The sequence below is a fragment of the Apodemus sylvaticus genome, chromosome 5, assembly GCF_947179515.1.
Source record: "Apodemus sylvaticus chromosome 5, mApoSyl1.1, whole genome shotgun sequence".
NCBI classification, from domain to species: domain Eukaryota; kingdom Metazoa; phylum Chordata; class Mammalia; order Rodentia; family Muridae; genus Apodemus; species Apodemus sylvaticus.
Genome location: NC_067476.1, coordinates 73,455,585 through 73,483,113, shown reverse-complemented (window position 1 = coordinate 73,483,113; position 27,529 = coordinate 73,455,585). Strand labels below are relative to the sequence as shown.

Genomic DNA, 27,529 nt, shown 5'->3' with positions numbered 1-27,529 from the left:
AGGAGGAGGAAGAGGAGGAGGAAGAACAGGAGGAGGAGACCTAAACACAGTAAATCCAGTGCGGGCAAGAAGTTAGAGGCTTGGCCCTCAGACAGGGAAGGAGGGAGGAGCTGAACACCAGGGAAGATGGTGGCCTGAGGAGGAGGAAACAGAGTGAAGAGAGACTGGGATAGGAGGAGGGAAAGGAAGGAGAAGGCACGGATAGTGATGTCTAGAGACAAGAGAAGACATCAGTGCAGGTCAGGAGGTGATGATGGTGGCCTCAGCAGTGGTGTGTGTCTTTAATCCCAGCACTTGGGAGGCAGAGGCAGGCAGATTTCTGAGTTCGAGGCCAGTCTGGTCTGCAGAGTGAGTTCCAGAACAGCCAAGACTACAACAGAGAAACCCTGTCTTGAAAAAAACAAAAAAGAAGAGGGGGGGTTAGTTTTAAGACAGGGTGGCCAGTGTCAAATGCCACAGAGATGAGAGGGCAGAATGAGGTCCCTCCAGCCCTTGGGCTGAGAGCAGCTGAGGCAGAAGTGAGGGGGAGGTGAGAACAGGGATGGAGTGAAGGCTGTGGGGGAGGGGTGGTGAGGACAAGGGGGGGTGGAGTGAAGGCTGTGGGGGAGGGGTGGTGAGGACAAGGGGGGGTGGAGTGAAGGCTGTGGGGGAGGGGTGGTGAGGACAAGGGGGGGTGGAGTGAAGGCTGTGGGGGAGAGGTGGTGAGGACAAGGGGGGGTGGAGTGAAGGCTGTGGGGGAGGGGTGGTGAGGACAAGGGGGGGTGGAGTGAAGGCTGTGGGGGAGAGGTGGTGAGGACAAGGGTGGAGTGAAGGTTGTGGGGGAGGGGTGGTGAGGACAGTGGGGGTGGAGTGAAGGCTGGGGTGGGGGGCAAGGTCAGGAGCAGTTCAGGCTGTTCTCCACACAATAGGAGACTGACTGGGATTGTTTCCAGAAGACAGGGGATAGAAAGGAAAGGAAGGCACCACCAGGAGAGATGGTGGCAGTGGGTGGGAGCCGGCGGGGGAGGGCTCGCTAACTGGGGAGGGCTCACTAAGGAGCAGGTGTTCGAGGGTAAGGAATGAGGGAAGATGGAAACTGTGAGGCTTGGGCCAGTGCCACAGGGAGTTGAAATGAAGACAAAAAGGACTTCAGACAGCCCTGTGGAATAGCAGGAGTCCCTCTCCTTCATGTAGGGTTCTGTGCTGACCCAGGAGCTCAGACCAGACACAGTTCTTGAGAGTAAAGGACTTGAAAGAAGCGTTCTCCCATGCCTCACTAGCACCAAGAGCTGTGAATAACCCAGTAGGAACTGAACTAGTCCTTAGAGACCTCACCACTCCACAGGGCTGAAAGTCAGGGCTTTGACCCTGTGCTCAACCACTGACCTACATCCCCCTGAGGACACTTGTGTGTGAGTGTGTGTGTGTTGAGATGGAGTCTTTTTTTTTTTTAAGGATTTATTTATTTATTTTGTTTGTGAGTACACTGTTGCTGTCTTCAGACACCCCACAAGAGGGCATCCAATCTCAGAAGAGGGCATCGGATCTCATTACAGATGGTTGTGAGCCACCATGTGGTTGCTGGGAATTGAACTCAGGACCTCTGAAAGAGCAGTCAGTGCTCTTAACCGCTGAGCCACCTCCCCAGCCCCGAGATGGAGTCTTAATACGTAGGCCCTGGCTGACCTGGAACTTACTACACAGGCCAGGTTAACCTCAAACTCACCTTCCGATTGCTGGGATTAGAGTGTGCCCCACTACACTTGGCCAAGAAGAGTATTTTACAGAAGTGAAAACAAGACCAATGTTTAGGGCTGGAGAGATGGCTCAACAGTTAAGACTGTATTGCTTTTACAGAGGACCCAACTTGGGTTTCTACCTCTCCTCCTGATTTCCACAGGCTCAGGGCACACACACACACACACACACACACACACACACACACGGGGGGGGGGGGGGGGCTGAAGGCCATTCAGCTGAACACCAGAGCCGCTGTAGGAATGCAGGTGTACTGTCTTCACCCAAGTTCCTGGTGACCCTTTGTAGTCCCTCTTCCTCCTTATTCTATGACTGAACAAGAGACTTGATTCTCAGGGTTTCTTGAAGCCCACGGCTAGCGTCAGCTCCTTATGGAGATCCATCCAAGATGTCTACCCAGTCTATGTAGGATGTGGGGTTGATTCCCTCCCACAAGTCCCCTGCTTTACTGCCGGCTTCCTCAGGGACCTAGCCCTGCCTCTAAGGGGGTGTATCTGCAGCAATGGAGCAATAGTTTCACACTGTTGATTCTGGCAGCCTGCTTTGCCACATCCCTTGTGACAGCTTTCACAATGCAGTGATCCTGCTTCAGTAGCCACAACATACCCTTTGTTAGAGCTAGAAACCAAAGCTCTGAAGACAGGGTCAATAGCTGAGGGCGGAGCCACCAACAGAGCTGGGCCAGACAAGGCCCTAGATCTAGGAGGGCTGGGCCAGCCCAGGAACCACCCGAGCAAAACGAACATCTGTGTGATGCAGGTAAAAAGTACCTCGTGGGTCCTCCCTGAGAGTGGAGGATGTAGCAGAATCCTAGACTCCAAATGCACCTTGGTTGCTTAGTCATTGGAGTGTCTAAGTATGTGGTCTCTGAGGTAAGTGCTGTCTCCCTAATCTAATGACCCCCAAGCCCTCTGTAAAATGGTACCCGCCCTTCTGTTTGAGAAGTCAATGAAAGTTTGCCAGGAAAATGCTTGCACCAGATCCATTATACAGTAGATATCAGTAACTGTTCTCTAAGTGCTGTGGTAATGGGTGGGCTGGGGCCAGAGCAGTGAGATGCAACTTCAAAGGGCTGCGTTCAGAAGGTGGCAAGGCTGGGTGGGGGAGGGCTTGTTTTTTCTCTTCTTGGGAAGGAAGCCAAATCATCGCTTAAAGACAATACAGCCAGCCGCTGCCCTAAGTAGGGACTGTGTGAGGATGGTGGGACGAAGCCTGCTTTTAAAAAGCCCTGAGCTGGGAGAGCTCTGCAGGAAAGAGCTAAACAAAAATCCAACCTGGGAACCCAGCAGCTAGGCAGCTGCTGAGTGAATGTCAAACCCAGCCGGTGCTACCATAATTCATGGTGTAGAGGTTACTCTGGGCCAGGTTGCTTGGAAATCAAAGTTGCCTGGGGTCCTGGAAGGACATACTCAAGGGCAGCAATGGTGCAAAGCAGGGACCCCCGCATGTCCCAGCAGTGCGGCTTCCTTAGAACGTGGCTGCGAGGAGAAAGATCTTTTGTGTCTGTGGATGGTTAGTCTAATTCCTTTACCCACAGAGGGGCTTGCCGGGCCGCTGTGCTATGGAAAGCAAATGTTAGCAGACCTTTGAATTTTTCAGAGTAGGGTGGGGCTGGGGCTGTACATCAGAGGGAAAGGACACGGGTGCTGGTTCCAGAAGGCATGGATTTCAATCCAAGTGCACTGCACCTCACCGGGAGCTATTCTGAGCAACTAAATCATTGAATACCATTTCTACGTTCCCTACAGCATGGAGGAAATGATAATATCTACCACTCAGCGATGTGGTTAGGGACAGATGAGATGGTCGCTACTGTTAGAGTACACAGGGTACGCCTGATGAGACACCCAAGAAATCTCTGCACTAATATATATATAGTTTTTTTGTTTTGTTTTTTGTTTTTTGTTTTTCGAGACAGGGTTTCTCTGTATAGCCCTGGCTGTCCTGGAACTTACTCTGTAGACCAGGCTGGCCTTGAACTCAGAAATCCGCCTACCTCTGCCTCCCAGAGTGCTGGGATTAAAGGCGTGAGCCACCACTGCCCAGCTCTGCACTAGAATATTAAGAAGGGCTGCAAGGGAGAGTTGAAGGATGGACGGATGGATGGACAGACGGACGGATGGATGGATGGATGGGTGATGGATGAATGGACGGACAGATGGATGGATGATGGATGGATGGACGGACGGATGGATGGATGCCCTTACCATATGAGAGACAAAGAAGGGCAAAGGATAACCTGAGCAAAGGCATGGAACAGGACAGCCTTGTCCAGAGTGGAGAATATCAGAGAACCCTAAAGCAGCCCCTCTGGCCCCTCCCACTTTCCTTTGCTTGCAAGCTGTGGGAAAAGCAGACAAAGACTGCCCAGGACATCTGCTCAGAGGACAGGGGAGGCTAGAAAGAAGTCACTCAGCTAGACAATCAGAGGAGCATTATGGGAAAGAACGGTTTCTTGTTTATTTGTTTGTTTTGTTTTGTTTCAAGACAGGGTTTCTCTGTGTGTAGTCCTGGCTGTCCTTGAACTCACTCTCTATAGACCAGGTTATCCTAGAACTCAGAGATCCTCCTGCCTCTGCCGCCTGTGTTCTGGGATTAAAGGCGGCTTTCCCCAATGCCAAGCTGGAAAATAAATCTTTTGCTTTCAAATTTAAAGTCTGTGATGAGGAGAAATTTCAGATAGAGGGGACAACTAGATGATGCTGTGAAGAACTGGTACCAATTCCAGAATAAGATTCAGGACTGTGTCCTTGGAAGGGTCTGGATGCTGCGTGGGGCGCTGCCATGACTATCCCCAGACCTCGAGAGCCTAAGGTCTAGCCAAGTTGAAATGGGTACACTGTAGAGGAAATGGGTGCTGGATGGTGGGATATGGGCTTTGAATGCCCAGATAAAGAATAGGCAAAGAACAGCCACGCATACTGTATGGTAGGGGAAGTCTGTGACCACAGGTTGATTTCAGAAAAAGAAAATCTGGACCACAAATAGACTCGTATCTAATATCTGGAGTTACCCAGGTCTCTGTAATGGTCCATATGAATCCTTCAGTTGGGGAACACCCCAAGCCCAAGATGGTACAGAGTGGAGAACTGAAAAGACAGGAAACCCAAGCTAGACTCAGTGGAAGCATCCTGTTCTTCCTTTTGGCCCTGACTCCTCTCTCTTGTGACAGTTTCTTCTGCCCTAGAAGATACTGACTTAGTGTTCTGGGATTCCCTGAATCCAGGAACCTCGAGGATTCCTGGAAGGCTGACCATTCTAAGGTTCAGAGCTATGACTTTACATGCAACTCAGCATGGTCCAGCTTGAGGCTTGGTTTTGAGAGCTCTAGGCCTGGAGATGGTGTTCCCACAATCCCGAGGTGGAGGTGTCCCTAGGGATTGATGTAAGCTGTCTCCTGTGCCCCTTCCCTAAATCCAATTTGATCTCTAAATTCCCACAGCGCCGACAGGGTTAAAGCTGCTTCATGTCACCGCCCCTGGCCCCCCACCCCCCTCACCTGCCTACAGCGGCTGCGAATGCCAAAGCCGGAAAACGCGGGACAGAAGGGGGCGGGGGTGCATCGCTGCGGCTGAGTGACAGGTGGAGCGATGATTGGCAGGTGCCGTGCAGCCTGTACCAGCACCGGGCAGGGGCACAGAGGTGGGCCTAGGCAAGGTCCTGCACCCTGCCCTGGAGCCCCCAGAGAGGTTGGTGGCCGTGGCCCGCTACTCCTGGCTCGCTCTCCCGGAGCCCCGGGCCGATCAGGCAGGGCGAGGCGGAGCCTTTCTCGGACCCTACGACTTGGCGAGTGTCTCTAAGGTGACACCCTGGTGCCTAGTGGCTGCGGCAACAGCTACTAGGCTCAGGTTTGGCTAGACCTCACTCTCTGGCCATCCGAGGATCGCCCCGGCAGCGCCCCACGCCGCATCCCGACCCTTCCAAGGACACAGTCTCCCCAGGGCTCCGGAGCATCCCTGCCGGCCTTTCCTAAGCGCGGCGCCCCCCCGCCCCCCCGTCCCCAGCTCCGGGTCCCTGTCGTCTGGGTGCCGCGTCACGACCGACGTGCGGGACCCAGTGCCTCTTTGCCTCGTCCCGGCCCGGGCACCCCTGGCTCGGGCGCGCTCCAGACTCTGAACTTTGGTGGGTTCTCCGGCAGGCCTCGGGGTACGGAGCTGAGCTTCAGAAGGATGGCTGAGGGACCGGCGGGAGGAGGACCGCGCGGGGACAGGGCAGCTAGCGGCCGGGCGGCGGTGGAGGAAGTGGTGCGGCGTCGCTGCCCGCGCGGGGAGGAGGCCGAGGTCTTCCAACCCTGGCCCGAGGGTCCCCGAAGTGTGGCTGCGGAGCCCCTGGTGGAAGAGCGATTCAGCCAGATGCACCTTCGAAAGCAGGTGTCATACAGGTAAGGAGAACGGGGGGGGGGAGGGGCAGAGGGAACGCGCGGGGACCACCTCGATTGGCACCGAACTAACAGCGTGTGCTCGCGATGCGCCCACCTGCCCTGCCGCTTGCCTGGCCCTGCTCGAGGGACCGGGGATTCAGAAGGGGTGGGTGAAGGGATAGTTTCTCTTCTCGAACTATGAAAGCGCTATTCATTCAGCATCTAATTATTGAGCGCCAACCCTGTGCCTAGTGCTGTGTCTCTGTTTTAGGAGAAAGTCCACCAAGATGTGGTCCTTACTAATCTCTGTGAGAGTAGTGAGAACTCTTCTGGCCCTTCTTCCAGAAGAAGCAGGGACGCCCATCCTGGGCATTGAGTCTCCCTCCTGCGTACCCTCCTGTGGGCTGCCCCTGTGCTAAGCCACAACAGCTGGAAACCTACTGCCCAGAAAAGGGAAGGGCATGCCCACCAAGTCCCCAGAACCACATCAGGCCTACAGTAGCATATACCATTGCAGACACTTCCCCTGCATTGCCCACATGACATCTTAAACCATCAGCTGTCTAGGTAAGACCCACTTCCCTGACTCTGCCACTCTAGCTTAAAGGGTTCCCTGGCAGAAACGTCTGGAGTGGGCCCTAGTGGCTGCGGTCATGACCTGGAGTGAGATAGTGCGCTGTGCCTCCGGGGGGGGGGGGGTCAGGTGAGAGGGAGGAGATGGGCATCCTCACTCTCCCCTTCACCTTGCTTCCCCAAGCCTGTGGCACAGACTGACTTTCTTTGGAGGGTCTAACAGGGACATCTCGAGGTGCCTCTCCATTCCTTAAACCCTGCTGGGAGGAGACAAATCTCTTGCCTACTGGCAACCACAAGGGCCTTGGGTGTGTCTGACACTGCCCTGGTTCTCCTTGGACCTTCTGGGAAGATGGATCATAAAATCAACCCGGTCCTAAGAGCCGAGCAGGCCTTAATGGTTCTGAAGCCATTAGGCCCGCATCACTTGAGGAAGGATGGCGAGGGAACTTACCCACCGTCCGGAAGTGGGACGATGATCAGAAGAAAAGGAAATAGGCTAGGTTCCCAAGAGCCCTACTTGCACTCTGGGATCTCGAGCACGGTAGGCTCCATTACCAAGATCTCCCGGAGCCCTGCTCAGAAGAAAGCATCATCTGCCCAGGGCCTCTAGCTAAGACAGGAGCGCCTGAAAGGGTCCCTGGGGGAAGAACGTGCAGAGTCTTGGAAGAAACATTTATTGGTTTGGGAGTCAGGAACCTGGACAAAGGCACGCATGCTCTGTTCCTTAGCTGTCTGGGCTCCTACGAAAAGCACCACACAAGTCAGGGAGATGTATCTGCTGCTGCTAGGACAGAGGGAGAGGCCTGGAGAACAGGAAACAGCATCACTAAAGGGCTGACACATAAGATGCTTTGTGTGCATGAACACACATAGTGGATGGAGAGGCAGCTGTAAGGACTGAACCTCTCCCACGGAGACGCTTTTCCACAGGCCAAAATGGGAGTCCCTGGCCATCAAAGATGCATAGTAACCAAGTTGGCTCTCTTCTTCAGAGGATTGCACCAGGGCAGGGCTGTACAGGGTGAGGCCGTGCTGAGGCCAGCCAGGGGTCTAGTCTTATCCCCAGAACTGGGTCTGGAATGCAGCTCTGGGTCCTTTGATCCTTCTGTGGTGGAGGAGGCAGGGGCGGCAGTGGAATAGCCACGTGGCAAATCGTGAGAGGGCTGCTGACCTATGCCGCTGTACTGTCTCCCAAGCTGTCCCAGGGATGTCGGCTCGGGCCCACTGTGGCCCTTTTCACATCCTCTGCCTGCTACTTCCGTAAAGCTCTGGCTCGCAGCTCAACCTCCAGTCCTGCTGTGAGGAGTGGCTAAGAAAAGCAGCTGAAAGCCCTTCACGGAGAGAAAGCTTTCAGGCAGAAGTGCGGGGGCAATGAAATATGAGGGGGGGGGGTGCAAGCGGAAGCAGGAGCCAGGCCGGGCTGCTTCTGACGCACGTGAGGACCACAGGGGCCTGCAGCTGGACTGTAGAGGCTTCTAGGGAGGAGGGGCCTGCTGAGAAGTATCTCTGGGCTCTTCCCAGAGCCACCATAGGCTAGAAAACAAAACAAGTTAGGATGGGGGAAGGGCAGGCCCTTGTTTGGGTTAAAAGGGACCTGTTTTCCAATAAATCCCATCGAAAAGGACAGTCTGTAGAGCCCCTGCGTCTCACATCTGTATCTGGACTTGGGAGAAGGTATCCCGAGCGCCAGAAGAAGTCCTAACCGGTTAGGGTTTATAGTTCAAGAGACTTTGACTCCAGCTAAGGACGACAGAGGGGATGAGGGAGGCTGGGTTTGTTGTTTGTGGGTCCCCTCCAGTGTTGTGTCCAGTAGGTACCAAACCAGATCGCCTGGGTATGTCTTTTTAAATCAATGTTTTAAAAAGATTTTTTAAAAAAATGGGTGTGTGAGAGAGAAAGCCTGCTTGTCAGGTATGTACAGGATCCTAAAGAGGCCAGAAGAGAAGGTCAGATGCCCTGAAATTGGAGTTCCAGGTAGTTGTGAGCCACCACATGTGTCCTGGGAACTGAACTTGGGTCTTATTCAAGACCAGTATGCTCTCTTAATTGCAGAGCCATCTCCCCAGCCCCTAAAATGTAATCTTATTTTTTATTTTATTTTATTTTATTTTATTTTTTGTTTTTTGGATTTGCTTTTTTTGAGATAGGGTTTCTCTGTATAGCCCTGGCTGTCCTGGAACTCACTGTGTAGACCATGCTGGCCTCAAACTCAGAAATCCGCCTGCCTCTGCCTCCCAGAGTGCTGGGATTACAGGCGTGTGCCACCACCGCCCGGCTCTAAAATGTAATCTTAAGGCTGGAGTTGTAGCTCCATGACAAAGTGCTTGATAGCCTGGGTGGGATCCTAGGTTCAGTCCCTGGTTAAGACATCAAGAAAAAAAAAAGCAAAATGGTTTCTTAAACCCTTGGACTCAGGTGAGCGTCTGGATCTGGGTCTGTAGAGCTCTCCTGGAATTCTGGTAGCTCAGCCAGTTTGAAAACCACTTGGTTCACCTATGGAGAAGCCAAAGAGAAAGATTCTGGATAAAAGAGGGTAAAATAGATATTATTTGCCGGGTGTGGCTGGCAGAGGTATCCCTGTACAGATTCTATCGCGGCCCAGGAGTGCTGGCCCTGGCCGCACACTGCCTCACAAGGACTTATGGGACTCGGTCTTTTTCCTCGACAAAAGTAGGATCCTGTACAAGGCCAGACAGTAAATATTTCAGGCTTTGTAAGTCACATGCTCGCTGTCACAGCTATCCAGCCCTGCCAGCCATGCAAAAAGCTGTCACAGGCAGTGTGTAAAGGGACGAGGGTGCCTGGCTTTCTCTAAAGCTTTACTTGCGAACCCCGAGCTTCACCCGTCACATTATCCATTATCGTACTGCCAAAAAATAGTATTCTTTATTGCTACTTCCTGTTTCGAGAGATGTAGAAACCGTTCTTAGCTCGCAAGACCCTACACAATCAGGCAGTGGGTCAGATGAGGCCCTGGAGCCATGACCCAGTAGATGGGACAGCGCAGACATGCCGGAAGCACACTGATGGGGCCATCCGCCTGGGCAGAGACCATTCCAAGAGAGGCAGTTTTCCACACACATGCACATGGGCTTGGGGCTGAGGGTCTGCGAGTTCCTGGAAACCAGCTCTGACCCTTCTGAGCCTGTGAAGCTTTCCCCTCTAACCCTGTTTCCTCATATGGAAAATGGGAACAATAGTATCCACTCAGTAATACGGCTTGAAGGATATTAAAGACAAGGGGCATGCAGTTCTTGACCCCAGGGGAAGTAGTGAGTCGACAGCTAGATCTTTTTTGCTAGAGTAAGACCGGTTAGGGAGGTCCAGGAAGGATGGTCGAAGCTGCCTCTGAGTAGCGATAGTGGGATCTGAGGATAGCAAAGCCAGCCAGAGACTGAGAGCAGGAACTGAGCGCGTCCCAGCCCCCACTGCCCCCTTCCCCTCCACCCTCCCAGGACGGCTAGTGGCGCCAGTTGGCAGGGAGGGTGCCCCCTGCGGCGGGCACACAGCCGCGAGGACACAGTTCCTCGAGGGAGGGGCACCTGATCCTACTCTCTCTGCTGCTATTTACCAGAAGCTAAAAATAACCCTAGAGTGACAGGGAGATGGGGCCGATTTGTAATTTAAATAGCAACAGGATAAAGCAAGAAGCTTGCAAGAGATCACATTCTGTCCCGAATTAAAAATGCAAAAACCGGGGGCAGAGAGCTGAGCTGGAGCAGGGGGAGGGAGGGGACTGCTGCCAGAGAAAGCCGGAAGTCGGGGGTCTGTCCATTTTCCTTCCTTGTCGAGAGCGGGAGCTTAGGCCCTGACCAGAACTCTCTCCTCCAGTCGCAGGTTCACCCAGAAGAGGGAATGGAAGGCCAGAATCCACAGAGTCCAAAGGCGGGAATAGACCCATTCTAAGGCCTTCTAGCAGCAGTTGGTGGCCCAGAAGAGGGCTTCACCAGAGGATGTGTCCCCAGCAGCTCAAATGCCAGATGGCATAAGCCACTGAGGATGCCCAAGGTTGTTTGGAAGTAGGCGAGGCTTTTGAGGAGGTTCCCAGGGGTGTTTCGGAAGAAGTGAGGGCCGAAGAAGTTTTTGTCTTAGTCAGTACATTTTCACATCAGGGCGTTCAGAAGAGCCATAAAGGGTCAGGGCTGAAGAACAAGGGTCAATCCAGACTGGGAAACCTTGGTGATGTGGAAGGGAGTGGGGGAAGAGACTGGACACTTGCAGGCTTTTGAGATCCACAGATGATTGGGGAGGAAGGTGTGCAGAGCAGGGTTGGAGTTCCCTGAAGGCCGCTGACATGGACTATTGCGGTCCAGAGAAGTCAAGCAATCCTTTAAGATCACACAGCAGAAACTTATCTGATCTAGTTCATTCCGAAGCCCTTCGCCCTACCCTACAGGCTTCCAAGGGCCTGCCTTTCATCCTGGAAGGTCTTTTCTTTGGGCTCTATGCTAAGTACTGGTATCTGGAAAGGATAATGGGACAGGGGGACAGGGGGTGAAGGACTGAAAGGCTTCTTTAAAATTTGAGCTTGTGACTCTACCAGGGTGTGGGAGGAGCGCCAGGTACCTACCTGTCCTGCCCGAGGGGTTTTGTAGAATCCAAACCGTGCCAGAAGGGAGACTTTAGAACAGATCCTGCTGAACGGGGGGGGGGGGGGGGGGGGGGGGGGGGGGGGAAAGCCACCCAAGCACCCTCTTACCTTCAGTGCTGGGATCATAATGGAGGCAGAGTGTCGTCCAAATGGTGACAGTCTAGACCCACCTCTGACTGCTAAGCTGCCAGCCCTGGTACTGTATCCCCGTCCCAGTGGAAGCGAGTCCTTCCTGCCTTCTTTCTGCTCAGACTCCTTTCTGTCCATAGCTTTCATGAAGCCACCCCGGAGGGGGTTCTTCAGTCCCCATCTGTCACCAGCAGCACCTACGTCCTAACGCAGGTACACCTGTCCTCTCGGTGAGGGTGGGGTCTCCCAGGGGCTCCACAAGTGTCTGGATCACAGGCTTCAGAGCTGACGAAGGACTCAGACTTTAGAGAACTCTGAGTCTCCAGCTGTGGCCACGTGTGTAGACTCAGCTACTTTGGAAGCAGAGGCGAGAGACTCACTGAGTCTAGGTATTTGTGGCAGCAGTACTCTGTGTGGGCCAGCTGTATGAAGTAAGTTTGGCATTGTTAAGGTGGCCTCGTGGGTGTGGGTGTCCACCACGGCCCAAGGGGACATAAGGAAAGTTGACCCAGCCCAAATCAGAAATGGAAATGTAACAGGTCACTATGGTGACCAGAACACTCACCGGTCTCAGGGCAGAACAAAGGCTCCACTGATAAAATGACTGTCACACGCACGAGCATGAAGAACGGAGTGTGCGGCTCAGTGCCTACACTCTGTGCTGGGGAGGAGGAGGTAGGAAGAGACCCAGTGCTTCCAGGCAAGCACTTCATCAGCTAAGCTAAACTCTCAGTCCCGAGAAGCCCGTCTCCCGTTCCCTACTCCTCTCACCAAACACTCAGCCCATTTGAACATCTATTAAAAAAAAAATCACTGAGCTCATATTTTTGCACAATGAGCAACAGGGTTCAACGGTGTCCTAAGAAGAAAAGACAATGTGTACAAATCTCATGATGGTTGGGAGCGAAGTGTCCAGGGTAAAGACTGTGGGTAAGAATGCTGACAGGCGCACTGCTGATCCTTGGCAGGTGCTTATAAAACACTTGCCTTAGGGATGAGTGAAAACCTCAAGATTGGGGACAGAGATGCCAGCAAAACGGCTAAATCCAGAGGAGATCTTTGATACAGTCTGGGTAGAGCTGAGTGAGATAGCCTACTCTTAAATCCTAGTGCTTTTGAGCTAAGGCAGGAGAGTTACTTGAGGTTCTGGGCCAGCCTGGGAAACATAGTAAGTTTGAGGTTACCATGGGATATAGACTGAGACCCTGTCACCTGGTACAGAGCTGAGGGTAAAACTTACTGTGATAGAACACTAGCATGCAAGAAAACCTAGGTTCAATCCTAGCACTGCACAAATAAACACATAAATATGTAAAATACAATAGGGATCATTGGGTCCAACTTAAGGTAATGTGTACCACACAGCCTCACAAGGGCTGGTGTGTGAGCTTGTGAGTTCTCTACACTTTTCTGGCTGGGTTGGGGGTCTGGTCTGAGGGATGAAGACTCCAACTGACAAGATAGCCACTGTGACAGCAAGACAATGTATCCAGCAGCATAGACAGAATGAAATTCCCGGGTCAGGAGCACAGTTGAGAGAGTATGAAAAAAGAGGGAAATTTTGTTTATTGAGCATCTACTACAAAAGCGTACACTTGCGTGATATAAGCTGAAAGAAACCCCGACAGGGAAAGCCTGGACAGGGGGGCAAGAGAAGTCGGTTCACAGGAGCCTGAAGGTCAGGCCGAGGAGGCAGGCTTGGCAGGTTTTGAGGGCAGAGGATGCCCAGGTCGTGGGTTGAGTATTTGGTGGCCTGGTACATTTCTTTTCCCCAGCTCCTGCTTGCTCATCCAGGCCACAGAAAGTAGAACGCCTCATCCTCAGGGGCTTCAGCAAAGCCCAGAATAATTTTCTTACCCAGATTGCTCTTCCTGAGTATACCTGGGTGGATTCTGAGGGGTCCCTAGCTCCCCAGTGCTGGCGCATGTCCCAGGAACAGCCAAGGGCATCCTCCCCTGCCCTGTACACCTGTTCCCCCCCCCCCCAGCCTTGCCCTCCCCACTCAACCTGGATTGCAATGCTGGCACGGACAGCTTTGTACAGTATGAGCTCAATCGAAGTAGCCCTGGCCATATAGTCGAGTCAGCCTGCAACTCAGCCTCTGGGCGGCTGGCTTCCTCTCCAGGAGAGCCATTTCCTGCTTGCTGCCTGTCCAGATGGAAAACAAGCCCAGCCCCATTTCCTCTGTTTAACTGCTGGAGCTCCTTGCAGCAAGCCTGGGAGAGGAAGGCCGGGCCTTGCCACAGCCTCCTTTTAGAGTAGGCCTTGGCCTGGTGGGAAAAGTCTTGATAGGTCACACCACACAGAGCCCATCTTGAAGGACTCAGAGGTGACATGTTCAAGGGACAGCAATTGGAAAAAAGGGGAGGTGTGGTACAGAGCCTGACCATACCTCATACCTTAGAAGGGCAATAAGACATCTTAGACCCTAGGGTTAGATTCACGTGCGTGTGTGTGTGTGTGTGTGTGTGTGTGTGTGTGTGTGTGTGTTTAAAAAACATTTTTTAAGGGTTTAGATTCTTAATCTCAACGCAAGAAGATCTTAGACAAGTAAGATTAGAAGTTCTACGACTGTTTCCCAGTGTGGATGGTGTGGAGGGAGGAAAACAGGAATAGCAAGATGGCTCAGAGAGTTGGGATGCTTGCAGTAAGCCTAAGGACATGGGTTTGATTGTCAGGCCCCACATGCTGGAAGGAGAGAACCAATTCTTACAAACAGTCCTCTGACCTCCACACATGGGGCACAAGTACACACATGCACACGCACGCGCACGCGCGCACACACACACACACACATGCGCGCTCGCGTGCGCGCGCACAAACAGGTGCATGCACATACACATATACCTTAACCCACAGAAATAAATATAATTTGAGGGAGGTTGTGTGTGTTGTTTGTTTGTTTTGGTTTTAGAACCAGGTCTTGCTATGTAGCTCTGACTGGCCTGGAACTTGCTATGTAGAGAAGGTTGACCTAAGAGATTCACCTGCCTCAGCTTCCCGGTGGCAGAACTAAAGGCAGGCACCTTCATGACTGGCTTCATTTGTTTTACAGTTCTAAAAAGAGGAAAATAACAAGCTATACCTCATAGGGCCATTAAAGGATTCAATGAGGTAATTATATATTTAACAAGATTTCTGGCCCAGAAGTGCTCATTAGATGGAGTATTAATGATTCGAGTTATGCATCTATCAGGTAAGCTATTGAAAGCTACTATGTTCTAGTCACAAGGAATACAGGAGCCAAGGCCAGTTCTGGGTGGCATGGCAGGCTGGTAGCACCTTCAGCAGATTCTGAAGTATTCCTGCTTTGTGAACTGAATTGACACTGTTTCTTTCCTCAAGAAATTCAGTCTAGCTGGAGTAACAAACACATACAACTGAAGAACTAATTATAAGGCATCGTGGTTAGAGAATGTGCTAGAAAGTGTCAAATTCCTCTCTGTGCTGCCTGAAGACTAAAGAGTACGCCTGGCCCTAGCGCCTGGCCCTGGCTAGTGTTTGCTAAGCCCCTCAAGGTAGCCTCAAACCAGGGCAGTCTGGCCTCAGAAGATTTTTCTAGACCTTCCAGTGTCCCCCTGTCTCTCAGTTCTTCAGCCCTACTGCCTCATCCCTGCTTGGGACTAACGCTGCGTTACTGGTCCCTGCATCCACAGTGCTGTTCTCCAGATGGTCACATGATCCGCTCTCATGATTCATTTGAGTCTGTCCTCAAATGTCACCTCCTTGCCCAATCCCCCGACTGCCAATCTTTCCCCCTTCATTTTGACTTCCCCTTTCTGTCTTTTTTTAAATAGTACATCTCATTGCCTAACATGTGTGAATTGTCTCTTTCCTGATTATCTTCCCCTTCTAGGTATTACATTCTGTGAAGGTACAAGAAGATTTACCAACAATATTCCCTAAATTGTCTATGAACCCTTTCACTTCTTATTTAACCCACTTACAACCCAACGAATCCAAACTATAATCCATTCTATAAATTAGAAAAACGGAGCTCCCCAAAGCTCTGACAAACTTTTTTTTTTCTTTTGAGACAGGGTCTCTCTGTGTAGCCTTGGCTGTCCTGGAACTTACTCTGTAGACCAGACTGGCCTCAAACTCAGAAATCCACCTGCCTCTGCCTCCCAAGTGCTGCCTGACAAAAATGTATTAACTGATATTGCCATATTCCTAAAAATGTAAGGTAACTTTATAGAAGATGTATGGTTTGGTCCAGATCACACTGCTGGCAGGTAGGAGAAACTGAACATGAGCCGGCGTCTTCCATCCACTGCCATTTCCAACTCACCACACCCTGTGTGCCCAGCTCTGTTGAAAGGTATGGTGCATACAAGATGCTAAGAGAGAGCCTGTGTACCTGGAGACAGTGTGCCATGAGAAATGTCATGAAGTGTGATACCATTAGCAGGACCAAGGTGAAATTCAGAGAAGTTATTTAGAAAGTAAAGGCTTGGAGCTGGGGTGCAAATTCGAGCCCAGGCAGGTCAGGTCTAGTGGGTGTCTGGCAGCTTGGACTCCTGGGGTTGTCTCCTGACTGCTAGGCTGGGCCTGTCCCCACCTGCCCCTGCTCTCCCCTGCAGCCCTGTGCCTTGCCAGTGTTCTGCCCCAGTCGGCGGAAGGCGCCGACAAACAAGCCCTGTGGTCCTCCGCTTGAGCCTCCAGCCGGCCTCTAGCAGCAAGGCCCCCCGCCCCCCCCCCCCACGTCAGGAAGTGCGGAAAGAGGAAGAGAGTTGCTGGGCAGGATGAGCGCACTGGGGGCTGGCCACAGCGCCGGGGGAGGCTGCGATGTGGCTGCTGCTCTGGGCCCCGCGAAGGTGCTGGGGACGAAAGAAGCCGAGCTGCCTGGAGCACTGAGGCAGATGTGGCGCTCCCGCTCCTGGGACGTGCCACAGATCCCAGCTGAGGTTCCCCAGACACAGTAGGTACAAGGGTGGCCTGGGATGGGCACAGAGACCTCATCCTTCTCTGAATTTTCTCCATGGTGTGGAAGAGTGCAGAAGTGGATTCACCCGTCTAGTTCCCAGTAATTCCATGGGGGCGCAATCTTTTCCAGGCTTGGGTAATTTGATAGAAGACTTCTCTCTGAGATTGGAGTTGAGAGAGAAGGGCAGGGGTTGTCTGGAGAGGAGCCCTCCCAGGACTGTGGTACACGACATGGATGTGGGAGTTTTCTCGAATCCAATTCAAGGACTGTGTAAACTCAGTGGAATCTTCAAGCTGGCCCCTTCCCCCACGCCAGCTTTTCCCATCAAGCTTGCTGATAACCACCCGATGACTTCCTCAAAGAAAACATGTGTATCCCAGGAAGCCAGGGTCAGGCCTCTTCCTATCCAGCGTGGTCCCCATTGCTGGCTGGAGATCTGGAACACAGCTTCTCCAGGCCTACTAGAAACTCCGTGTATAAGAGAGAGTGCCGGGCTTCTGGGTGTCTGGGTGTCGGCCGTTGCTCAGAATCACAGGCATGCCCCTGGGTCACAGCCCCCGAGCTTCAGCTATTTGTGGCAGGCAGGAGAGATCTGGAAAACAGGCTACCAAAGCCCCAAAGGAAAGGCTGAACCCAAAGGCAACTCAGGATGTGGCTTTGTAAGAACAGAGGGCTCACCGAAACAGTAGGCATCAGGGTGGCATGATGGGGAGGAGGTGGACCAAGGTCACTGGGCTTCCAGGGATCACAGACGCGCACAGCATCTCGAGACCACCGTGGATTCCCAAATGTATGCGATGGTATGTCTCCTGGTGACTTCTTGTTCCAATTGGTCTCTCTTCTGAAGGAGAATGTGTGTCAAACATGAAGAATATTTCTCAATGTGTATGTGAAATACGAGGACCTTATAACCACTGCCCTCAAGGTTATCTGTGTGTAGGATATAGTTTCTTCTACATGAGTGTATATATGAATGAGTGTGTAGGTTGTAACTGTTGTCCTTGTGTGTATTTGGAATGTGTAGGAAGTATATAGCTCATCCTTATGGTATAAGGATTCAAGGGAACATTGAACATTGTGCTGGGAAAATGTCCCCATGTTAGGAGTGAGTGAAAGGTTGAAGCCATTGTGAACAGCGGTAGAAGGATGACGTTGTCAGAGGAACATTGAAGTTCTTTGTGAGTGTGTGAAGGTCATTAAATGACTTTGGTGTCCTGAATGTGAGCGAAAAGTATGAGTTTGATGATTGAAGATAATTCCATGTGAGGGGCGTGCCTGCAGTGTGTAGGGAGAGCGTTGTGTGACTTTTGTCCGTGGGTGCGCTTATGGATAGCCAAGAGGGTAAGGGTGGAGAGCTCATGAGTGGCTGAGTGGGTGCAAGAGAGCAATATATAACTTGTGGATGCGGGAGAAGTGGTGACAGCCGCCCTCGCGTGTGTATACTTTGATCATGTAGGTTGTTTGGTGGAGGAGGACATGGGGGGAGGATCATACATCTGGGAACAGCTCGAGCGGCTCAGGCCAGGAAGTCAGTCCCATCCAGGCAGGCTAGCCAGGGAGCTGGGGGGGTGGTGCCCTCGTCAGTCCCGCCCCTAGGCCGCCTCGACGGGCTTGCGACGTGACTTGAGGCCGGCAGAGGGCGCCGTGGGGCGAGTGCGGCGGAGCGGCCGAGGGGGCGTGCTCGGCGGCGGGCGGGCAGGCAGAGGCCCGGCCAGCTATGCGGGGTCCTGCGGCCGCGGCTGTCGGCACTTCCTGGAGCGGAGGCTGCTTCCCCGGCACCTGGGAGTGGGGCGCGGGGACGCGCAGCGCAGGGCGGGCAGAGCGCGCGCTCGCCATGAGCTTGGCGGGCGGTGCAGAGCCGGCGTGCTGAGCCCCGGCCGCCGGCCCGGCATGGGCGTCTCCCGCGGGCCCGCCGCCGGCCGGGGCTAGGGCCGGATGGAGCCGCGGGACCCCAGCCCCGAGGCCCGGAGCAGCGACTCGGAGTCGGCCTCCGCCTCGTCCAGCGGCTCCGAGCGCGACACGGGTCCGGAGCCGGACAAGGCGCCGCGGCGCCTGACCAAGCGGCGCTTCCCGGGGCTGCGGCTCTTTGGGCACAGGTGAGCGGGGCGGCGGCGGGACAGGCTGTCCCAGCGTGGGTATCCAAGCGCCAGGCGCAGGCAGTCCGGGCGGTGCGCGCGCTGGCACCGGCTGGTAGTGTACTTCGTCCTTAGTGCCGTGACAGGCAGGGTCAGCTCCTAACCCTCCTGCAGAGAGACAGAGTCACCCCAACTCCTTGGCACCAGCAGTCAGGGACCCTACGACTGGTCACCACTGCTTCCTGACAGTCTCCCTGAGCCTGCAGTTACCAGAGTGGTGGGGGCGGTCATACCCGCCCGCCCTTCGTGCTTCTCTGGAACCTATTTGACAACTACCACTTCTTGGCATCTGCTGATTGTGGTCACTGTGATTTGCCACAGCACATGGTTGTCCCTAGGTCACTGATTAAATTACTCGATGTTTTAAACTTCTCGGGACTGTGGGTGCCTAGCGTTTTGCTCTACTTTGTTCTGACATAGTATGAAGATAGCCCCTTCTCTGCTAGACAATCATCTCTTCTCCCTACCTTCTTCCAGCTCTTGCTTTGGGAAGGGACGGAGTGGCCTGTAGTTTTGAATCAGTTGGCTGTTTTAGCTTCATCTTGCCCCTTTCCCCAAGCACTCAAAATATCACCATATTGTACCTGGGACAGAGCTTTGACCATGACTGTGATGAGGAGCTGGAGGGAGGGAGGGTATGGGAAGACTGAGTGCAGGCAGTTCACAGTATGTGTCTGCTGGAAAAGCCCTGGTGTAAGGTGCCACCCAAGAGTATCCGATCTAGTGCTCTGAGCGGTTTTTTTTTTTCCTCCTTTCTTTTTTCCTGCTTGACCTCTGAATTTCTTTGGTGGCTGTTGAGCTTGCAGCCAATCAGCTAAGAACCCTAGAGTTCTGATTGGACTCTGACCTCAGACTCTGCCCAGGGCCTCCCTTTTAGTTTTTGTGACTGTTTAAGGTTTGCTGTCTTTGGCCCCTTCTGAGCTTTGCCTGGGCCCTTTCCAGGGTAGACTTACCTACTAATAACCTGTGTGGTTTTCCTCTGTTGTGTGGGTGGTGTGCCTGTGGTGCTGATCTATGCCCTCCGCCTGGTTTACCCCTGTCAGGGCCCTGGTCTTTGCCCTTGCAGTGTGCTGCTAAGCACACACCACACATAGGAGATCTGGATCCCTGCACTGGCAGATGGAGATCCATGGGCTTTGGAGAAGTCGCACAGGCTTCAAGATCTCATACAAGAGGGCAGGCAGTAACACTTCCAATACTTGTATTTTGTTACCCACAACCCTGCAAGGTAGAGCAGTTTACACCCAGCTCTGCAGGATGTAGCCTCCAGTGTTCACAGGCCCCTGGGGTGGGGGAGGGAGGGGCACTCTGAAGGCTTCCTGTTGCTGCCCATAGGGCACCAAGTGTTGAATGCTTTTGACCTGAAGCTGTGCTCATTTTGAAGAGCACAGGTTTGTGGTCGCAGGGATGAGCCTTGGGCATATTCAGTAGAAGTGCTGAGTACCTTTATATAATTCTCTAAAATAAGCAGGCTAGGTTCTATTTTTCCATTTTTATAGATGAAATAAACATACTGTCAGAGAGAGGAGCCGTTTGCCCAGAGTCACACAGCATGTAAGAGGCAGAGATGGCATTTGAACTCGGGTTGGTCTGAGTCCAAAATCCACATACCTTTCTCTATACCAGGATCTCAAATACGACCTCACTGAGGCCCGGGAGCTTTAAGAGGTCAGGTTCTTAGATCTTACCATCAGCATGTCTGCCTGCTCAGCTCTAGAAGTGAGCCTGGGCCTTTTCTAGAGCTTCCCAGGGGATACCCCAAAGTCACAGGGTCTTGGCATCCTAGGATCATCCAGCATGCTTATCAAGAAGAAAGTCAAAGAAGGTCTCCAGAGGTTTGGGTGTGGCCGCCTGTGCTGTGTGCGGAGGGCAGTGGTGCTTTAAAGAAAACGAAGCCACTGGGAGCTCATGAAGGGCAAGGCTCCTTGGGCAGACTTGGGCCATCAGGAAGTGCGCCCACTGGTGCTGGGCCTCCTTTGACTTTATTCGATGGCCAGGGGACAAGAGGAGCAGACATTTGGATTAGTGCCCCAGTCCAGGTCCTGTCCTTTAACCGACGCCACTCACGCAGCTCTGCCGTACTTCTTGGCGGCCCCTGGGAAGTCTTCAGTTGAGACCATCCCACCATCTTTTCCCGGGCTCCGTGTTCATCTATAACGCAGCTCTTATTTCTCCTTGGACCTTCAGCCTCTGTGTTCTATCACATGCTTCTGCCACTTACACCCTGTACCTCAGGGCTAAGCGACCTCATAGATGAACAGGCCAGAAGACAGGGTCATACATAGATGACACCAGATGAGTGTTGGCTCTGAGGCAGCGATGAACACTGACCTTGGCTCCGGTGCAGAGTGTGTGAACAGTTAGCAGTGTCTTCTGTGGGCTTGACAGGGGGCCACATGTGTGCTGTGTGTGTCAGGCCAGGAAGAACGGTGCCCACGGTGTCCTCCTTCAGGCCTCCCCCTGCCCCATTCAGCTGGCATCGCTGGGTGGGGTCTAGGAAGCAGTTTGCCATCTCCTTTTCAGTCCAGTGAGAGACACAGCTGAGCTGCCAACTCTGTCCCACCCACTTCTTCATGGTGGAGTCTGTCAGCCCCTCTCAGGAAGAAGGGAGAGAGATGGATGGACTCTAACCCCAGTCACCTGCTTCTCCTCTACCCTGAGTAGAGCAGGTGGAATCTTTACATGCAGGTTCTCTGGCCCTACGGTTTGGCCAGTCTCCAGTGAGGACAGTTGCCTAGAACCAGCCCCATGGAGAGAGGACGGACTCACCCTCTGGCCTTTCACTAGCAGCCTGGTCCTGGGCAGGTCACTCAGCTTGTGGATTGGCTGGTTTTGCACCCCAGGGGCATTATAAATTACCTGGCACCATTCACATTTTGACAGAAGGAGCTTTGGTTGTCCAAGCCCCTGGGAGCCAGAATGTCTGTTCTGCCATCTCTGCCCTTCATTAGTCTCAAAGTCATAAGCTCCCAGGGGGCAGGAGACACACCTGTGGAGCGAGTTTGGCACAATAGGTCTCATTTAGAGGCCATGCCGCGTGGGGCCAGTGAGCGTAGTCCTGGAGACAAGGCTGGAGGAGGTGTCCAGAGCAGGATGAGCAGAAGCAGCTCCTGTTTGGGTTGGTGTGCAGTGAATGGGGAGGGACACCTTGAGGGATGTCTCTCTCTCAGAGGTGAGAACCCCTGTCTGTGGCGCCTGGATGTCTGGGGGCAAAAAGAATCTCTGAGGGAATCAATTGTCTTGCTTAGGGTAATACTGAGAGCAGTCCAGGTGGCTGTAGGACCTTGGGTTCCTGCCAACTTGCGGAAGAGGCACTTCAGTGCCTGAGCTGGGTGCATCTGACTGTGTGTTCCCACTACAGTCATGTGCCAGGTACAGAGCTGGCTCAGGTTGGCAGGTGAAGGAAGAAGTCTGGTCCCTGTCTACTGTCACATGGACCAGTTTCTGGCTTACATGTCTGGGGGCGGGAATGGGCAGTTCCTGTTGTTTTGTTACCATAACAAAGGTCAAATCCCCACATGCTGACTGACAAGGATATGCACTTAATATAAGATGGTAGAGAGAGGGTGCCCTTTCAGTCAAGGGCAGAGGAAGGACTCCTGCCCCCTGAGCAGAGAAGGCCTAGGCTTGGGAGCTGTCTGGGAAGGAGGGCAGCAGGCCTGCCTACGTCTTTCTGAAAGGCTTCCCAGAATTTTTCGTGCGTTTCCCCGAGCAAAGAAGGGGAGGCTGGTGGGAGGCTGGCTGGCTTTGAAGCTTGGGCTGAGCTCTCCCTAAAAGGAGGACTGGTCCCTCCATCCAGCACAGAGGGCCAGAGGGCTTCAAGTCCTTGAGCTACCCAGGAACCTGTCCTGCAGTATCACTGTGACAACAGCAGGGGGCTGAGGTGCCCAGTGGGAAGGACACTGGGCTGGGAAATTTTCTTCAGAAAATTTCTAACAGACCACTTGCATCTGGTGTGGGTGGATACAGCACCTTCTCTTGGTGAGTTACCTGAAGACCCCCGTGCCAGAGTGAGGCCAGTGATGGGGGGCGGGTTCCCTATCACTTAGCTCCACCCTTCCCTGCCCCTAAAAGTCAAGGCCCAGTGATGTAGCCTTGACTCAGCCAGCCAGGGACATGTTCATTGTGCTGTATCACACGACTCCATCCAGAATCTCACCTGCATTGTCACCTGGCACTCCCAGCCTGTCTCAGGGAGGGGACACTGTATTCGGGAAGGTAAATATTTGCCTTCAGGCCAGTAGTTCTTGACCTGTGGGTTACAACCCCCCCCAGGGGGTCAAATGACCTAAGTTGTTTGCTTAAGACCATCAGAAAACAGATATGTACATTACAATAGCAGTAGCAAGATTGCAGTTATGAAATCACAGCATAGCTGTGGTTGGGGTCACCACGACACTGAGGGACTACATTAAAGGGTGGCAGCATTAGGAAGGGTGAGAACCAGTGCTCGAGGCGCACAGCTTCCCTCTTTCCTGGAGCCATCGCTGGTGCTATCGCCCTCAGCCACTACCTGCCCCCTACCTGCGTGTTTCCCCGTGAGCATCGGGTTGTGGTGTGCTTCCCCCAGCCCCGGGCCCCTCCGCCCTGAGCCTAGCTGGCACTCGTGTCCAGGAGGGAAAGGCTGGGCACAGCATAAACCAGATGCCTGCCCCCTTACCCTCGCCCCTGCCTTAGCTAAGCAGGCACTGAGAGAGCAGGTGGGACCAGGAGCTGTGATCCACAGGAGGGAGGGTGGGCGGGTGAGAGGCTTGAGCGCTCACCCAGCCCCTCCCCACGCACCCGTGTTCAGGTGGCTCCTGCTCATCTTCCTCTCTGGCCATCAGCAGCGATGCTAAGCTCATAGCCTGCCGGTTTCATAGACTCGTCACAAGGATGACCTTGGTGGGTTTACTTCCATTTTATAGATGAAAAAGACCAAGGCTCATAAAGGTCATGAAGTGCTCCCTGGGACTCATCCTAAAAATCTTTCCTCAGCACCTGGTTATTAACACTTCCCTGCATATATTCCACCCTTACCTGCAGAGCCTCAGGAGGCCTTAGGTACTGTCTGGGTTTATTGAGAGGCTTGTACCTCACGAAGTTGCCAGAGATGTATGAGATGCCCTGCCCCTAGAAAGTGACACACACACACACACACACACCCCGGATCCTTTCAGCAGGAGCAGACTGGCTGTAGAGATACTGGGCAGGTAGCCTATGGCTGGAAGACAGCCGTCATGGTGCTTGACAGCTGGACCTGGAGAAGGACACACCTGTGACCTTTTATTAGGTTCCAGGGGAAGAATACTCAGAAGATGGGTTAGAGGATCCTATGATAGCCTGGGGTCAGTGAGTGGCCCGTGTCCTGAGGAAGAGATTAGGCCCCATTTGTACCCAGCACCCCTCTCCCTCTGCTTGCAGAGACCTGCGCCCCCTCCTTTCTGGCAGGGTGCCAGTACAGAGCTCCCACAGAGAGGCCTCTCCCCTGCCAGGGCTGAGCACCATCATAGCACATGCCAAAATAGCTGTCTGGGAGCCTGAGCCTGCGCCACCCACGCCCCAGCATCTTGCGGGTTAACAGCTTGCCTGTCTCTCCACCCCCCTTCCCTAGCTTGCTGACATTTTACAGAGAGAGCTGGGGGTGGTTGTGAAAGGGGGCAAGTTGGTTCCTGCTCCTGAGCCCGCGTACACAGCCTACTGATACAGCTTGCTGCTGCCCACCTACCTCTGGAAGGCACCCTGCAGGAGAGCCCTGCTGTCCGACCCGGGGCAGCAGAACTGAGCTCTGCCTGCTAGGCCACACAGTGACTGACACACCCGTGAGCCCAGACAGGGAGACCCAAGATGACACTGGGCAGCTGGCCTCCCTCTCATTCGTGGCCTGTTTTAGTTTTTAGAAGGGATGGGAAACGTGGGGGTTGAGACATCTGTCGCCTAGACCTGCTTTGAACTCATGGCAATCCTCCTGAGATCAGAGTGAGCTATTATACCCAGCTCCTCTGGAAATTTTTTAAAGAGACTGAGATTTCTGTCAGCTGATGCTGGCATAGCGGGCACTTTACATTATCTCCCCAGAATCTGAATGGTGTGCCTTAGTTGAGCATAGAGGTTCATGTGTGTAATCTTAGCACTGTGGAGGCTGAGGCAGGAGGATGCTGAGTTTGAAGTTAGCCTGGGCTATGTGAGTTCTAGGCTAGGTTGGACTAAATAGTCAGACCTTCTCTTAAAAAGGGGAGGATGCAGTAATTAGACTAAATAGACCTCTCAAAAGGGGGGGGGTGCGGTAATATAGGGGAGAGGGGTGTTGGTCTGATTTGCTTTGGTTTGGTTTTTGAGGCAGTCTTGAACTAGAAATGGCCCTCCCCCTTTGGCTCCCAGGAGCCTAGAGTACAGGCATGAGCTATTAACCTTTTTAGGTTTTCATGGTGCTCGTCTGCCCGACTCCCTGAGTGTTCCTTTCCACCAGTGCCCTGGCCGGTACGCCTTGGCTTAGATAGATGTTACCGAATTGTCTCGCCAAGTGGTTCCCCTAAGTTTTACGCCTCTGGAGGTATTTATTTCCTTTTTTGAACCTCATTAAACTGAGGAAGTGTTTACTGTGGACACGTCTCTTTCTAGCCACTGCCGTCCCTCCAGCCCCTCCAGCACCAGTTTTCAGGACTGCGGCTGGGAAAACTGAACCCTCTTAGCCTGAGGCTGTAGAGCTGGGCAGAGGCAGAAGTCTTAAGCCCTTCCAAGGGCACAGTGGCCTTTGGTTCTGGCAGAGTGCTTGCTTTAGGTAAGAAAAGCCCTGGGTAGCAGTCATAGGTGCCTGGGGACAAGGTGGGGAGCGGGAGGGCTGATTCTAAGGAGTTAAATTTTGAATGGAAGAGTCCTTCTGCTAGCAGATAGGGAACTGGGATTTGCTACAGGCACATGAGAAGGTATGGAACCAGGGGACACAGGTACAACAAAGGATCCCGGTTGGGTTGGAGGGAAACATTAGCATTCTTACAAAGTGTCGGTCTCAGGGCTGCCTGTTAGACACATGCCTTATCCAGCCAGTCCTAGCTAGTATGGGGCCTGAGGAGTTGGCCAGCCAGCGTGGAGCCATCTGCTGTCATCCCGACCTAGGCTAAGTAGGGACCACTAGCCCCCTCTTCACTCTTCAGGCCATGCCCAACAGCTGTGGATGCAGTTACTAGCGATACAGGGTCCCAGGGTCTGTGAGCTCATAGGGCATGCAGCCTGGGAGGTCAGTGCTGCTGGCCCAGAATAACCAGAAGAGTGTGGGAGCTGCTCAGCCCCCCCACTGTCCCCCCAGAGGGTCCTGGGGAGAACTTTCTGGCAGAGCCAGTGTCTGAGCAAACTCTTACAAGCAGAGAGGGAAAAGGAAAGGTTGAGTTCAGTAAATAGGGCCCTGGTTTCCATTCCAGAGACTCCAGGTGGCAAGTGCAGGGCCGGTTGTCTGTGTGCCAAGTGGCAAACACTGGGCTTGCCAGCGGGGAACTACTGGGTCTTCACTGCCGCTCTGCCGCTGGAGGCCTCTGGCTGGCCCCTGAAGTACATTGTGCCTCACTCGCTCATCCGCTCATCCATACTGTGAGGACGGGAACCGGGGATGAGCGCTACCAACTAGGAATGGAATCAGAATTAGTAGGTGATACTTGTTTAGCCTGGTATGGTAGTGCTTGGGAGGTAGAGGCAGGAAGATCAGAAATTCAAGGACACTCTATGCTATGTGAGACACTGTCTCAAATAAATAAATAAACAAATAAATAGTCAAATGAAGTATGTATTTGTTAACATAAAAATAGGAAACTAGAGAGGTGGCTCAGAGGTTAAGGTGCTTGCTGAGGAGCTGATGACTTGAGTTCGATCCCCAGACTTTACATGGTAGAAGGAGAGAAGCGACCCCTGAAATCTGTCCTCCCACCTTTACATGCGCATTAGGGTGTGATGATATATGTGTACCCACACATTCATGTGACGATTCATGTGTGCATGCATGTACACAAAATAAATGTTAAAATTTTTTTTTCAAAGGAAAAAAATAGGAGGGAAAGCTGTTGGCCGTCAGGTCCAGGACCTTCTCAGTTGTCAGTGGGAACAGTCAGGTAGAAGTAAGTGCTCCCAAACAATCCTGGGGCAGCAGGGGACTGAAGGGAGCTTGAAGAGAACCAGTTGGCCATCTAATACCTGCAGGACTAGACTGAGGCTGACCTAGAACATGCAGAAGCTGGGACCCTTCATCAGGGCGTTCAGCTGGGCCCTGCCTACGCACCAAAGCTTCTGCAGCAGCCCCTCCCCCAGCTGTTCAGACGGAAGGGGCCACCAGGTGTCCCTCACCAGATCTCCCAAAGAGGAGATGGCCACCAAAACAAAAGCTGCTGTTGTGCCCAAACAAAGAGAAGTGGCCTGGGCCTGTGGCCAGCCTTTGGTGGGGTACCCAGGAGGAAGCGCTTCCCATCCCTGAAGGCTCTAACCCCTCCCCCACGGAATTCCCTGTTCCTTCCTCCTGAGCTGACCCGAAGTAAACATAGCTCCCTGCCAGTCCTGTGCTGCACATACCACACCCACATATGCTCACCAGGCCCCAGGCCCCAGGAGACTAAGGCTCAGGGACCTGAGAGAAAGTGGTAGCCAGGGCTTCTGTGGTTGAAGACCCAGGTGGGTGGTCAGCTGGAGTGGGCGATTGCTGGGCGGCTGAGCAGGTCGACTCTAGGTGATGAGGAGGGGAGGGGAGGCCTGTGTTCTAGGCAGAAGATTGTCAGGTGTAGAGGCACAGCACTGAAATTTGGCTCCATTATAGTGTAGCATTACACCTAGGGAGTTAGTGCTAGTGTAGAATCCACATCTGCCAGGCTGTGAGAATTCCCTCTCAGTCCATGGTCTCCAAGTGACCCAGTACTGCAGATGCTGTGGACAAAGTGATTTTCTTAGGAATCGTTTCTGCTGTGTGCCTGTTCACTGAGCTGCTGTCTGCAGAGGCAGAGACAGGAAACACTAACAGCCAGCAGGGCCTCGCTCTATACTAATGGTTCTTTAGGAAAAAAAGTCAAGAGAACTGGACTGAGGAGATAGCTCAGTTGGTAGAATGCTTACCTAACAGT

The 27,529-nt window shown here is 53.1% G+C and overlaps 1 protein-coding gene across 6 annotated transcripts in view; it reads left to right on the top strand.

Moving 5' to 3' along the window:
- The first annotated feature begins 5,891 nt into the window (after positions 1-5,891).
- Dgkz (diacylglycerol kinase zeta) overlaps positions 5,892-27,529 on the top strand; it is a 41,735-nt gene continuing 20,097 nt past the window's right edge. For 2 of the 6 annotated variants that reach the window (XM_052182993.1, XM_052182990.1), the window contains exon 1: positions 5,892-6,118. In XM_052182993.1, the coding sequence (XP_052038953.1) occupies positions 5,907-6,118 (212 nt within the window). In that variant the 5' untranslated portion in view covers positions 5,892-5,906. Of the gene's footprint in view, positions 6,119-16,125; positions 16,315-18,082; positions 18,417-27,529 lie in introns of those variants that run through there. The other 4 variants (XM_052182997.1, XM_052182991.1, XM_052182994.1 and 1 more) reach the window with 3 other exon arrangements.